This window comes from Psittacula echo, assembly GCF_963264785.1.
Source record: "Psittacula echo genome assembly, chromosome: 16".
NCBI lineage: Eukaryota > Metazoa > Chordata > Aves > Psittaciformes > Psittacidae > Psittacula > Psittacula echo.
In genome coordinates, this window is record NC_137752.1 from 9,308,115 (window position 1) to 9,321,686 (window position 13,572).

Genomic DNA, 13,572 nt, shown 5'->3' on the forward strand with positions numbered 1-13,572 from the left:
CATCCTTGGCAGTGTTCAAGGCCAGGTTGGATGAGGCCTTGGGTGCCATGGTTTAGTGTGAGGTGTCCCTGCCCATGGTAGGGGGGTTGGAACTGGATGATCTTAAGGTCCTTTCCAACCCTGACTATTCTATGATTCTATGATTCTATGAAGAGTCCCCCTCCAGCATCCTTGTAGCCCCTATCTCCATTACATCTCCAGCACATCTCCTGCCCTCCCAAACCACAAGCCAGACGCTCAGGAGTCAAACCCCATCTTTCCTCCATCTCCTCCCCATGGCGAGCCCAGACACATGGTCCAGGCAGCTCCCCCAAACCCTGCCTTGCATGAAAGGCAAAGAAAAGCCCCCTCCTTGTTCATCACCCCAACCCCAAGTAGCTGGAGGGGCAGGATTCCAATGTGATCTCCAGCTTTAGGCTTGGGAGTGCTGGGAACCCCCCTTCTTCCCCCCCTTCCAAAGATACCAGAAGGGAGAGAAGGGAAGGAGCCATGGAACTCATTCCCCAAACTAAACACAGAGCTTTCAACATATGGGAATGCTCCTACTAATGAGCAGGGCGCTGGGGGTGGATGATGGATGGATGTTGGATGGACGCATTGAGCTGCTCAAACACCACACCAGGCACCTCTGTCCTTCCCAGTTGATCCCAGTTTGGTTACCAGGAGCAAACGGGTGCAGCCCTTGCCAGGGGCCAGGCCATGATCTTCCTGTCCAGCCAGTTCTCATTTCCCTCAGAAGCTGCTCAAACGGGGTTTTGGGGGGTTGGAGCACGGCCAATGCTTCTGCCTTGTCTCCGGAATCCGTGAACTCGGATTCACTCGGGACAGGATATTGTTTCATTAGGCTTCAAATAAAAAAACCCAACCTTTGAAAGGGGGGGGGGGGGGGGGTAAAAATCCCACCGGAGACGTGGACTCGTATTTCAGAGCTCCAGATGCCAAGGAGAGGGGAGAGAATCAACTGCCTTCTGCAACTGCAGCAGGAGATAGCACTTTGCTGCTGCAGCTCTGACTGGGGGAGCGGGCTGATGGGAGGAGGGATAGCGAGCAGGGGAGGAAGGATGGGGAGTGATCCTCTAAGGATCTGCCCCCCTGTGCAGGTCCAGCCTGAGAGCAGGTCAGGGAAACCCCTTCAGACAGCTCTGCAGGTTATAGAATCACAGCATCCCAGCCTGGTTTTTGTTGGAAGGGACCTTAAAGCTCCTCCAGCTCCAACCCCTGCCACGGGCAGGGACCCCTTCCACTGGAGCAGCTTGCTCCAAGCCCCTGTGTCCAACCTGGCCTTGAACACTGCCAGGGATGGGGCAGCCACAGCTTCTCTGGGCACCCTGGGCCAGCGCCTCAGCACCCTCACAGGGAAGAGCTTCTGCCTAAGAGCTCATCTCAGTCTCCCCTCTGGCAGGTTCAAGCCATTCCCCTTGGCCTGTCCCTACAGGCCCTTGTCCCAAGCCCCTCTCCAGGTTTCCTGCAGCCCCTTTAGGCACTGGAGCTGCTCTCAGGTCTCCCCTTCAGGAGCCTTCTCTTCTCCAGGCTGCCCCAGCCCAGCTCTCTCAGCCTGGCTCCAGAGCAGAGCTGCTCCAGCCCTCGCAGCATCTCCATGGCCTCCTCTGCCCTCGCTCAGCTCCACATCCCTCTTGTTTTGCTTAGTTCCCATGGCTTGTTCCACCAGGATGGAGCAGAAGCAGCTATTGAGCATCCTAAGAGCTGTAATTGCTCTGGGACACTCACTGTTGTCCCCTGTTTCCTAGTCCATCACAGTGGGACCATTACATGAGTCCATCCTATTACATCCCCCAGGCTGAAAGGTGCCTCCTCTGACTTGCACATCCAAGTGCTGAGCCAACGACAAACCCCTGCAGCCCCCCCAGATCACAATCCCTCTGTTCACAACAGCAGCCCTGTTCCAAGCTGCATTTTTCCACCCATCAGTCGCAGGGGGCTGCAGAAGCAGAGCCCTCACTCCTCACAGCAGCCAGCATCAGCTTCTCTCCTTGTGCTAGCTCAACCCAGCTTAGCCAAGCCCAGCCCACATTTAGCGCTCCTGTTTCCTGCCACCGAGGTCAATGGGGCTCAGACACAAAGCCCATTGTGGGCTGTGGGTGCCTCTCACCTCCTTCCCCTCCAGATCGGCTCCTTGCCAGAAGCCCCAGGCCAGAAGCCAGCATCCAGCCCCTGGGAGCCCTCCAGCTCCTTCCCAAACACAGAGCAGCCCCTCTGCTCCCTGCAGCGTTCCCAACACCTCAGCACCAAAGGTGGTGCTACACCAAAGGGATCGCGGTCCACGGCAGCATCCATAGGCATGAGCGTTGCTTCCTGAGGGAGAACAAAGCCTGAGGCCCCTTTCCAAGTGGAGGCAGGGGAAAAATAGACAATTCTGAGTGAGTGTGTGGAGCAAAGAGCATGAACAGCCTGAAAAGAGCTGCAACTGTGCCCTGACAACGGGATTATGGAGATGTCTGTCCCAAACACCCTGGGAGGAAGGAGATTGCCCTGGCACAGGCATAGGGATGCGCTCTGGCACTGCTGGCTTCTTCCAGCTCACTCTCTCCTACCCTGTTTGCTCTGGTCCAGCACTGTGTGCCTGCAATCGGCGCGTGAGCACTGGTAACAGCACAGCACCAGCTCTAGGACAGGAGGAGGCCAGGAGAACATGGTCCTACAGGTCAACAGAGATTCTCCCAATGATCAGCTTTCCCATGCTTCCCAGGAGGAATCTGATCTCCGCAATGGCAGGCGTTGATCTCCTGCAGCTGCTTTGATCCAATCCAATGCCAAACTGAACAGGCAGAACTGGCCCAAGGGCTTCTGGTTGGTCACTCCAAGCTCAGACCAGCACGGGACCACTGCCCAGCTCCTACCTGCAGGCAGCATCGTGCCGCAGTGCTGGCAGAGCAGAGATGCTCCCAACTGTATCCACTGGCCAGCACTGAAGGCATCCGCCCTGGAGCAGATGAATGAGTTGAAGAGAAGTCAAATGTCCTGCCCAAGGTCATTAAAGCTTTTAGAGGGCTGCAGCGTTGAGCCTGGCCCATTACTGTGCCCCTGGCACCAGCTTGCTTTGCAAGCCACCCTCCCCAGCCTCTGCTTGGAGCAGCTGGTATGATCTGGACAGGCTGCAGTGCCATCAGAGGGACACTGCAGATGCACAACGCATCCCTGCTCCAGGGAGCTCCAGCCTTCGGTCAGTGAAGTGCCTCGGGCATCAGTAACCCAGTGCCTTCAGGTACTGCCCTGCCCGGCCCACGCAAGGCTTGAGAGGGATTTGAAATGAAACTAAATCACAGCAGTCACTATGGGGAACCTGGATGAGGATGGCTGGGTCATTGCAGTGGTTGCTCCCACAGTGCAGGGGTCTCTGCAGCACCCCAAGCACTGTCCCCGCTGCAGCAGGGTCCAGGTGAGGATGTATCTCATCTTGGCAAGGAGCTGGATGGGCACAAACCCTGTGAGCCAGAGCCATGGCATGCAGCAGGGATGGGGCTTAGAGCAACCTGCGCTAGTGGAAGATGTCCCTGCCTATGGCAAGGGGTTGGGACACGATGAGCTTTAGGGTCCCTTTCAACACAAGCCAGTCTGAGTCCATGATATGGTGGAAAACAGGAGCAGTGCTTTGTAACCAGCAATGCAGAGCAGGAGCTGCTTTCTGCATGACTTAGGACCTTATTCTTTCCCTGTTCTACAGAGGTAGACCATGAACAGGGCATCTGTTCATCTATGAACATCTGCGTAACATCTACAGGGCATGAACCACACTAGGGAGGTCATGGATGTGCATGTGGATCACAGGGACCCAAGATCTCCCAATCAGTCACAGGGGAATAGCTGTGTGAGCATAGGGTGTAAATGGGGTGCACATTGATCCCAATTCATCTGCCTACAGAGCCATTCCCAGGGAGCTCCACCTGTATCCTTGGCACGTCCCCTCTATCCCAACAGATTAGGAACCTCAAACCGCGGGAACCCTTCCTCCCAGCTCTCATCCCAGCAGAGCAGGCGCTGGTGGGGATTTGGACACGGAGCTCCCCACGTGCATGGCTGTGACTCACCGTGAAGGTCTGCCAGTCCTCCCTGGAGTTCCTCCAGAGCACGATGGTGGGAACACCAGGGATGCCCATGGGGCCTGGGTCACCCGGGAGCCCTGTGCGCCCCACGGCGCCGGGGTACCCCTGCGGAGACAAGGGCAGCTCCATAAAGCCAGTCAGCACAGGCTGGATGCTCCAATCGGCCTCCAAGTGGAGTCTGAACCTAGGCATGTTCCTGGGTTCCAACCAGCTCTTAAGGGCTAAATAACCCTGGTGACGGGGAAAGCAAAAGGAATGAGCTTCTGAGATGTGCCCAGATCCATCTCAGTGCCACAGGTATTGAAGGCCATGCACACAGAAGTAGCATTGTGGGGCAATGATTTTGCCCATCCACAGCTTGGGAAGGATGGAAACTCCCATGCAAGGGCGGTTAGAAGCACTCATGCTGTTTTACTTGGAGGGAAACTGAGGCACCACCCTTAATCCAGGCATCTCCAAGCATCTATCAGTGCACTGGGCAATGCTGCATGCAGCACACCAAGCTGTGCCATGCAGGGAGCTGTGCACCAGGTTCCCAGAGCAGGAAAGGCAGCCTGGGTCTGCCCAGCACGGTGCTGGAGGACATGTCCCTCCAAGAGGAGCTGGTGGATGCAGAAGGGGTACACACCAGCATCCCTCCTCTAGGTGACCTGAGCTAAAGCTGCTTCATTTCCCTGCTCTGCTGCCTTTGCAAAGCCATTAAGTGGCTTAGGGGTAAGACCGCATCTTGTCCAGTCAGCTCAGTCCTGAGCCTGGGCTTAATATACCCAGTAACACCAATTCTTTCCTCTTCCACATGCACATCGAGAAGCAGCTTCAGAATCCCACATTGCTCTCTTGATGAAACCCACCTGAACCATCCATGTGTTCCCTGCAGCCCCTACACCCCGTGCTCTCCTGGGTACTCACTTTGTCTCCTTTGGGTCCCACCAGTCCACGCCTCCCAGGACAGCCCTGAAAGGCAAAGGAGAAGAGCGGAGTCACCCCGCAGGGAGACCCCCACAACCAGGGAGTACCCCACTGTGGCTGGGTGACCCCTGCTATGGCCATCGTGGCCCCAGGGAAGCGGGAACTGAGCTAAAGCAGCAGCACCAAGTCTCAAAGAAACACCTCAAAGAGCATCACCCTATTTGATGCTGCTTCCTTCCCGCTCTCCTGCTCTGCTCAGCATCCATCGCAGAAGTGCCCCACACCATAACTCCAAGGTTCAGGGGTGAATTTCCTGACACCTGGTGTGAAAAGGGAAGGTGTTAGGAAACAATCCCATAAAGCTGGATCAGGGCCACACGCTCACACAGTAGTTTGGAGGAGAATGCAAACATCTGTGGCTTGTGTGAGATCTGATCCAGTCCCTCTCTAGGCAAAAGTGCACATTGAGCCAAGCAGTGACCCCGCTTCAGGGCTCACCAAAGCATCTGTCCAGACAGGCACAGAGTCAGATGGAGGTCCTGGCTTTGCCTGATAAAGAAATCCATCTGGAAGATGTCAGCCAAGCTGATAACACACCAGGCTGCAGCACAGCATCCACTGCGTGTCTGCTGCAGACCTGTGGACCTGGTGGCTTCAATTACAGCCGCTTTTTGTTCTGAGCTTAGAAACAGCCTTGTCTGAGCCTGGGAATCCACCAGCATCATTCCCACCTAGCACAGACACGCTGCATCCCTGCTGCAGCCAGCCCTCGCTGCCCTGTGCCAATGGCATGGGTATAAAGGCCAAGCTACGTGTCCAGGAGCAGCTTTGGCACTGGGGGATTCTGGTTGGCGTTGTGTCCCTGCCCATGGCAGGGGCTTGGAACCCAATGAGCTTTGAGGTCCCTTCCAGCCCAAACCAGGCTGGGATCCTATGAAAATATATAAAACCATTTTCAGCTACTTCCCACTGAAGACTGGGAACCTCCATGAAGTCTCATCTATTCTAAGTTTACCTTTTTCTTTTAATTCTCATTTTTCCGTCCGCTATGATGGATGAACAATCTGGCAATCAAAGCTTATCTCAAGTCAATTCAGCGCTCTGCTTTGAGCCACCACAAATCTGGGGACATCACAGTGGTAGAGAAGCGATGGACAGTGATGCCAGCAGGTCCATGGGCTGACGCCTGGGGTCTGGTGTGAGGACAGGGTCTGGAGAGGTGGCTTGGCCCCACACTGAGCCCTTCAGCCTGCCTCTGGGCAGGACCATAGGATGGTTTGGGTTGGAAGGGACCTGAAAGGTCCAGGGTAAAATGGAAGCCAATGACGTGGTTAAATGACTTGAGACCCATCTCTAGGGAAGGGGGGCAATGGAATCACCTTCTCCTCTCCAGTGGCCACTGAAGCTTCTTCAGGGACACCAAAAAACCTCCTCCGAGGGCCAGGCTATTGCTCAGCCCCATGCTGCCTGCGCAGAGATTTGCCTGCCCACTTCCCCATGGTGAGCTCTGGCACCAGCACCCTGCACCCACCACCTGCTCCAGAGGGGAAGCAGCACCATGAGCACCCATCCCAGCCCTCCAGCACTCACCGGCAGCCCCGGTGGTCCTGGCAGCCCTGGTGGTCCTGGCTTGACGTGACCCTGCTGCCCATGTGCCGCCGGTGATGCAGGGTGTCCCAGGCGGGCAGTGCCGTCCCCAAGCCCTGGTACAACAGGGCTGGCTGGTGGTGGAGGATGCTGCAGGAGACCTTCTGCTGACCCTGACCCAAACGGAACTTTGGGCACGTTTCCTCTGGGGGCAGCTCCCTGACGTGGCAATGGGGAGACCTTGGTGAAGGTGGAAGGCACGTCCAGGTCAGTGATGGCATCGCCGGGTTTGCCGGGTGGGAGCTGCTGCCGGGTGCCCACATCACCCATCTGCTTCTCTGTGGTGACATTCTCCTCCCAGGGGGTGGGGGCTCGCTCCTTCTTGGCTGCTCTGGGTGCTTTGATGGAGGAACCTGAGTGGATAAAAGCACCATCAGGTACCGGGCATCATGGTGGAAGACAGGCTGAGAACACTGGGGCTGTTTAGCCTGGAGAAGAGAAGCTGTGCGGAGACTCAGAGCAGCTTCCAGTGTCTGAAGGGGGCCTACAAGGATGCTGGGGAGGGGCTCTTCATCAAGGACTGTAGTGATAGGACAAGGGGTAACGGGTTCAAACTGAAACAGGGGAAGTTCAGGTTGGAGATAAGGCAGAAGCTCTTCCCTGTGAGGGTGCTGAGGCGCTGGCCCAGGGTGCCCAGAGAAGCTGTGGCTGCCCCATCCCTGGCAGTGTTCAAGGCCAGGTTGGACACAGGGGCTTGGAGCAAGCTGCTCCAGTGGAAGGTGTCCCTGCCCATGGCAGGGGTTGGAGCTGGAGGAGCTTTAAGGTCCCTTCCAACCCAAACCATTCCATGACTCTGGACTCACCGGAGCTGCCAGGAACCCATGGGTTGGCCCTGCTGAGCCCGGGCCTGCCAGGGCCGGTGATTTTATTATAGGTGGAGTTCAACAGCTCAAAGCCTTCCTCCTCAATAGAAACACTGCTCTCCTCCTCCTCAGCCGATGGCATCTCGGTGGCAGGGGGTGAAGTCAGGGCGCTCCCATCAGCGGGGATGTTGAGGCTCTCCTGGGCATCCTCCTGCATCCAAGGGAGCCCCAGGGTCAAATCTGAATGGGTGAGTCTGGAGTCCTGACAAGGAAGAAGGAAAACGTGAAATCTGACATTTTCACCTGGATTTTTCCTCTCCCTCATTCAGCACACTTGTGCTTCTTAACTTCCCATGTGCAGGAATGCTGCTGTGGCGAATGAGGTGGCCCATGGCTTGTGAGCTCCAGGGCAGCTCCTCCACCCCAGTTCAGCCACCGACACAAAACTCATCCTCCACAATGGAAATGAGCCTCTTGTCAGTGTGGGCCATGCCCACATAAACCATGAACCTCCTCCTCACAGTGCCATCGCAATGACCCCCCAGGTTTTCTCTGCTCGAAGGGCATCACAAGAAAAGCCCATAGAGAAAACCATGAGAGAAACCCAACCTTGAGAGCAATCACTAAAGCAAACCTATAGAGTTATACCAGGGATCAGGCCCCTTCAGCCTTTGATTTTGCTGCCTGTGCCTCTTCCAAGGGGGAATAGTACAGGCAGGTTGGAGGGGAGCTCCCACCTCTGTCTCTAGGTGCCACTTCCAATGGTCCCTGCAGGACAATGCAGGTCCCAAGGGATCCTTCAGCCCTACAACCACCTGTGGAGCGCAGATAGCACCCAGGGATGGAGGAACACTGCAATGTTGCTAGAAGTGCCTATGCTCAAGGCAAAGGAGTGAAAAAGGAGTTAACCAGTAGAGAGACACCTGTACTTAAAAGGCACATCATGCACCCAGCACCAGTGCAAGTGCCTCAGGCTGGGCTTGCACATGGAACCACATGCACACAGGTCCAGCATTGGGTTGATTGGTTGCGGGGTGTGAGGGACCTTCACCCCCCCTGGAACAATTGGCAGCATCCCCATCAGCCCCACATCCCACCAGCTCCCTCAGAGCTTGCTCCGGGCTCCCACTGAGCTCCATGGGACATGGACAACCTGGTACCATGGACCCATGGCACCGAGAAGAGCCGGGTGGGACCCGAGCCCTGGCTGGGGGCTCCTTGGGACTGATGCCATGCAGCTCGTGAGGAGATAGTCTGTGAGAAGTCACTAGAGGGAGATGCAGGCCCGTGGTTGCCTTGCAGGGCTGCAGAAGGAGCAGGAAGGTACAAGGAGATCCGAAGCATCCTTCCCATCCCAGCTTGTGTTGATTGAACCCATTGCTCTGGTTCTGCTCAGCACCATGGACCCAAGACACACGTTTGCCTGGGAGCACCGAGGTGCATTTGGATCGATAGGAAGTGGAAAAACCCAACAATTTCACTGCCAGAAGTGGTGATTCTGTAGGTAAGAACCCAATGGTATTGGTGGAACAGGGGAGATGGCTTCAAACAAGCCCCGCTTCTGGAGGGCCATGAGAGGCTGAGGAGATTCAAAGACAACAGGAGCTGCTGAAGCCTTTGCTCTGCTGCTGGGTGCCATCAGACTGGAGATTGCCAACCTCTTCCCATCCCAAAGGGGGAGCAAAAGTGAAAATTCTTATTTTTTCAACTTTCAAATGTCAAGTTTGAGGAATTTCTTTTAAAACCAGCTGAAATTCCTTGCTCAGTTGTAAATATTTGGGGGGGTGGGTGGTGGGAATATCTTTGTTCTATCTAATTTGTCATAATTGACTTTGATTTCAAGCCTTCCTGCACAATCGATTTCGTAAGCTAAAATCCGCCTCAAATCAGAAAAAAAGGGTTGTTTTCTTTCCTTTAGTATCAAAATGAAGTATTTTGGCCTTTTTTCCCTCCCAAATCTACCCCAAACACATCACTTAAAGTCCTAATAAGGGTAAATAAGCACCCTCCTGAAAAATCACCGGTGCCAACAGCTGCTGCTGATACCAGCCACGGACACAACCCGGACACCTCCAGAGAGCATCTCTGTCCTCACTCCCATAGCAGAGGATGGCCAGGCCCACAGTGCACCCATTTCTGTTGGTCCCTCTGATGCTGTGGTAGGTAAATACGTGGGGGATGCATCTAGGACTGTGTGTAGGTACCAGAGGAACCCACCCTGTGTCATACCCAAGTCTCAGCGTTACCTGACCCCTGTTCAATCCCTGCAGCTGCAACTTGAAGGAATATTAGTAGATAATATAAAATCAGAATAAAAATTAAATTGGAAAAGAAATAAAGAAATGGAATGGGAGGAAACAGGAATTTTCCCATTTCCTCAGCTCTTAACAACAATTTTTCACCGCACTTGCAGAAAGAGACCTGCCCTCCGCACAAAGGGAGAGGCAATGGTGATGTGTTGGGGTTACTCTGCTCCTCTGGCCAGTGTTATGTCCCAAGCCAAAGGAGCAGCATTCCTCTAGCACCAGGATTTTCGCTGATACCCCAAATGGCATTAACAGCCATGTCTTCAAAGAACAGTGATTGCAGCAGTTGTTAAGTAGGCAACAAGCAGCCTAGCACCAAGGAGGGGGGTTTGAGAATCCTGGGTTTGGGCTTTGTGGATGCTATCGCACCCGTTAGTTAAATCCAGTGTTTGTCCCACTCAGCAGTGTGGGTCCTCCCTGGAAGTCTTTGGGGAAAGAGGGGCAGTTTGGTCACCTCTGGTCTTTGCTTTCCCACTTCCCATCTGTGTTTCCTTTGCTTTTTGTCTTTTCTGTCTCATCCTGACCTGGCACAGGGTGCCCAGAGAAGCTGTGGCTGCCCCATCCCTGGCAGTGTTCAAGGCCAGGTTGGACACAGGGGCTTGGAGCAAGCTGCTCCAGTGGAAGGTGTCCCTGCCCGTGGCAGGGGTTGGAGCTGGATGAGATTTAAGTTCCCTTCCAACCCAAACCAGTCTGGGATCCTATGATAATCATCAGCTCCATGTGGAACACCACATCTCAGCAGAACACCCTGTGGTTTAGTTTCAGCCGTTCACAAATGTTAGAAAACAACCAAGAAATGAGCATCCCCTGTGATAGCATCCACACATCCCTGGGAGCAAGCTAGCCTAGCCCTGGAGCCATCTTCTCCTCTAATCCTACAGCCTTTCTCTTGGACATAGTATCCAAACCCTGAGGGTAAAACCTCCTTCCATGTAACATACAAGCCAGATTTCAAATCCAGTTAAGAGCCCCCTGTCATTAGCTTCAGCTAATGTGATTTGTGGTCCTGTTCCTATTTAAGCTGCGAGCTGGTGGTGGTCAGTAAAGAGCTGTAACACAAACTCCAAACCAGCCTTCCTTTTCACCCACTAAACTAATAACCCCTAACTTACTTTACAAAGTCCTTTTGGGCAAGAAATCACAGAGCAGCAGCAAAACCATCCTGACCCAAACTTGACTCCACCATTTGTATGTCTTAAAATCAGAGCAACCACATTCCCTGCAAGGTCATCTTCCCACAGAGCATGAGAGGAGCCAAAGGGGACCCAAAGGTACCTGCAGGCAGCTGGGTCACCCCCAGCAAGGAGACCCACATCCACCTCTGGAGTGAGCTGCAGAGCATGGGGCAGACCTGGAGACTCTGCACGCCAGCGGTTGAGGTGCCCTTGGCTCTACTATAACGCCTCAACACACACGCAAAGCTGATGCTTGGCCATAGTTCCACTGCATTTCACCTTCCCTGGGGTTTGTCCAGGAGGAGTTTCTGGGTAGCCCAAGGAGCTTAGTGCTCCTATTAACATGCTGTAATTTCCTCCCTGAACAACAGTCCAGAGCTTGCATCATTTGTTAGCAAATCACAGCAAAACCGGGGCAGCTCCATAACCACTCACTCCAGCATCTGCCCACCAAATACACTTAGTGTAAGGCTCCAGCAGCTGGGAGCCTCGAGAGGAGCATCTGAAGTGTGAAAGGGGCTGAAAACTCACCTTGGAGGGGAGGCAGAGAGAGGTAATTTATAACCCCCCATCCTCCTCCTGGCACAAAGGATGCTTGGCGGTGAGGACCAGGCAACAGATGCTCCTCCTGCACTACACACAGAAGTTAAGCCCTCTGCAATCCCAGCTGCATGCTTCAATTTGGGGTTTGGTACATAAGAAAACCAATGGGAATGAGAGCTGCTGGGGCAGGGACTCGGCCTATTTGTCAGCTTCCATTAAAATAGTATTAAAAATTGTCTCCTTAGCTTTGGATTTTACTGTTTCCAGCCCATTTTGTTGGATGACCTCTTCAGCCAAAGGAAATTTCTTGTCTTTTTACTTTGGAACCAACCTTTTCATTCACGACCTGACCCACAGCAATGCAGGGCTTTACAAAAGGGCTTTTCAATGTGGAAGTGAAAATGTTTCCTTTGAGGTGGAACAAAAACCAGTCTGCTGTGACCTGGGTACCAGGATCTGCTGCAGGCTCCCACCCTGAGCCACGCGAGGATGCAGAAACACCACAAGAGACGTTTTCTCCTTTCGTTTGGTTAGGTACTAATGTCTTTTGGGGGAAATAGGGACCTTTCCTTTCCAAGCTCCATCTTGAGACCATGAACATCAACACCGTCTCCCAACCTAAACCCCCAAGTGCGTGCCCCCGGGACCTGTGGTTGCAGGAGACCCATTCACTGGCTTCACGTCAGCCCCTCTCTAACCTGGAACTTCCTTCTAGCCAAGGCCTTTGCTAATAATTAACACAAGTCAAGGAAATAAAAGCACCCAACAGAGGCAGAAAAGGCAGGATTTGGGCACTGAATCAAAGCAGGGAGCTGGGGGAAGGAGCAGAGGGACAGGAGCAGCTCCAGGTTTTCCCACTGCAGGGATTCACCAGTTTCACAAAGGAAAGGATGGACAAGCTCAAGGCACGAGCTGCTACAGCAAGGGGAAAAGCCTTGCTGGGTGTTCTCACATTCCCTGCTCACAGACAGAACAGGTCGAACAGAGCCAGCCGCATGCATCCGTTCCTAGAAGGAGCACCAAAGCGCAGTATCCAGGCGGTTACTGCTCCAGGAGCATCCCAGGGGCTGATCCCCAGGGCTCCCAGCCAGGAGGTGCTGGTTGACTTTCCATCTGCAGCACTGGCTGCTGCCATGGAGACTGGGCGCAGGGTTCCAGGGCTGCCATGTGAATGCCTGTAGCAAGAAAGCTCTTAAAATCAATGGGCTGATGCACGGAATTGTTTCTTTAAGTATTAATTTTTGCTGATAATAAAACCCACCTGATGCCTAAAGACACCTTGAAAGTCCCAGGCAAAGATGCTATAAAAGGGTGCCATCAACTCCAGTAAGATGAATCAGCAAAGGCATCTCTAAGGAAACCAGAGGGAAGGTTTCTAAACACCACCCCTTCACCCCACAACCAGCAGTAGATATCCTCATCACTGTTCCCCTCTGACAAGGCACAATCAAATGGGGTCCCTAATGCAAACCCAGCCTGCCCTGACATCACCATTCATCCTGCAAGCCAGGCCTCCAGCCCAGCCCCGTGCAGCTGGAAGGAGGTTTTGCGCCAGGTTTGGAGCCCGCATCCATGCAGGTGCTCATGAGCATCACCATGGTTGAGCCGTGATGGACCAGGGCTCAGCCCCACAGAGTGAGCTCTGCTGCCAAGGGCTCCTACAGGCCTGAGGAGCCCCTGTGGGGAGAACCTCATCAGCTCTGCTCCTCATTTATACACCCCAGACAAGCTCCCAAGAAGGGGACAAATGTTAGCAGGTAGGGAACCACCTATAAACAAGATATCAGCACCACTCTGCTCTATGGGGTATTGCAGGGGCTGCAGGATGAAGCCCATGAGCATCAGTAGTCAGAAATGGTTTGACAGCGTAAGTGTCACACAGGACAGCAGCTGCCTCAAAGGGAACAAGGGGAATATTTGCTCTCAGCACAGCAGTCCCTGGAGAGGATATAAAGACATGGCAGTGGTTTATGAGGTGAAATAAAGAATATAAGGTTTTTTCTTCCAAAAACTATATAGTCAGTTCATGTGGTTTTGACGTTACAATCTTGTTGCTTTGGGGTTTTGTTTTTATTAAAGAGAGGTTTGAAATACACCTTTAATGGTGGGGAAAGAAGCTCAAATCAAA

The 13,572-nt window shown here is 53.8% G+C and overlaps 1 protein-coding gene across 1 annotated transcript in view; it reads right to left on the minus strand.

Moving 5' to 3' along the window:
• Positions 1-13,572, minus strand: part of LOC308227664 (uncharacterized protein) — a gene marked incomplete at both ends in the record, with an annotated part of 53,903 nt that overhangs the window by 28,514 nt on the left and 11,817 nt on the right. The window contains 4 exon segments of the mRNA XM_080630416.1: positions 4,047-4,166; positions 4,971-5,015; positions 6,561-6,970; positions 7,421-7,682. Coding sequence (XP_080486542.1) covers positions 4,047-4,166; positions 4,971-5,015; positions 6,561-6,970; positions 7,421-7,682 — 837 coding nt within the window.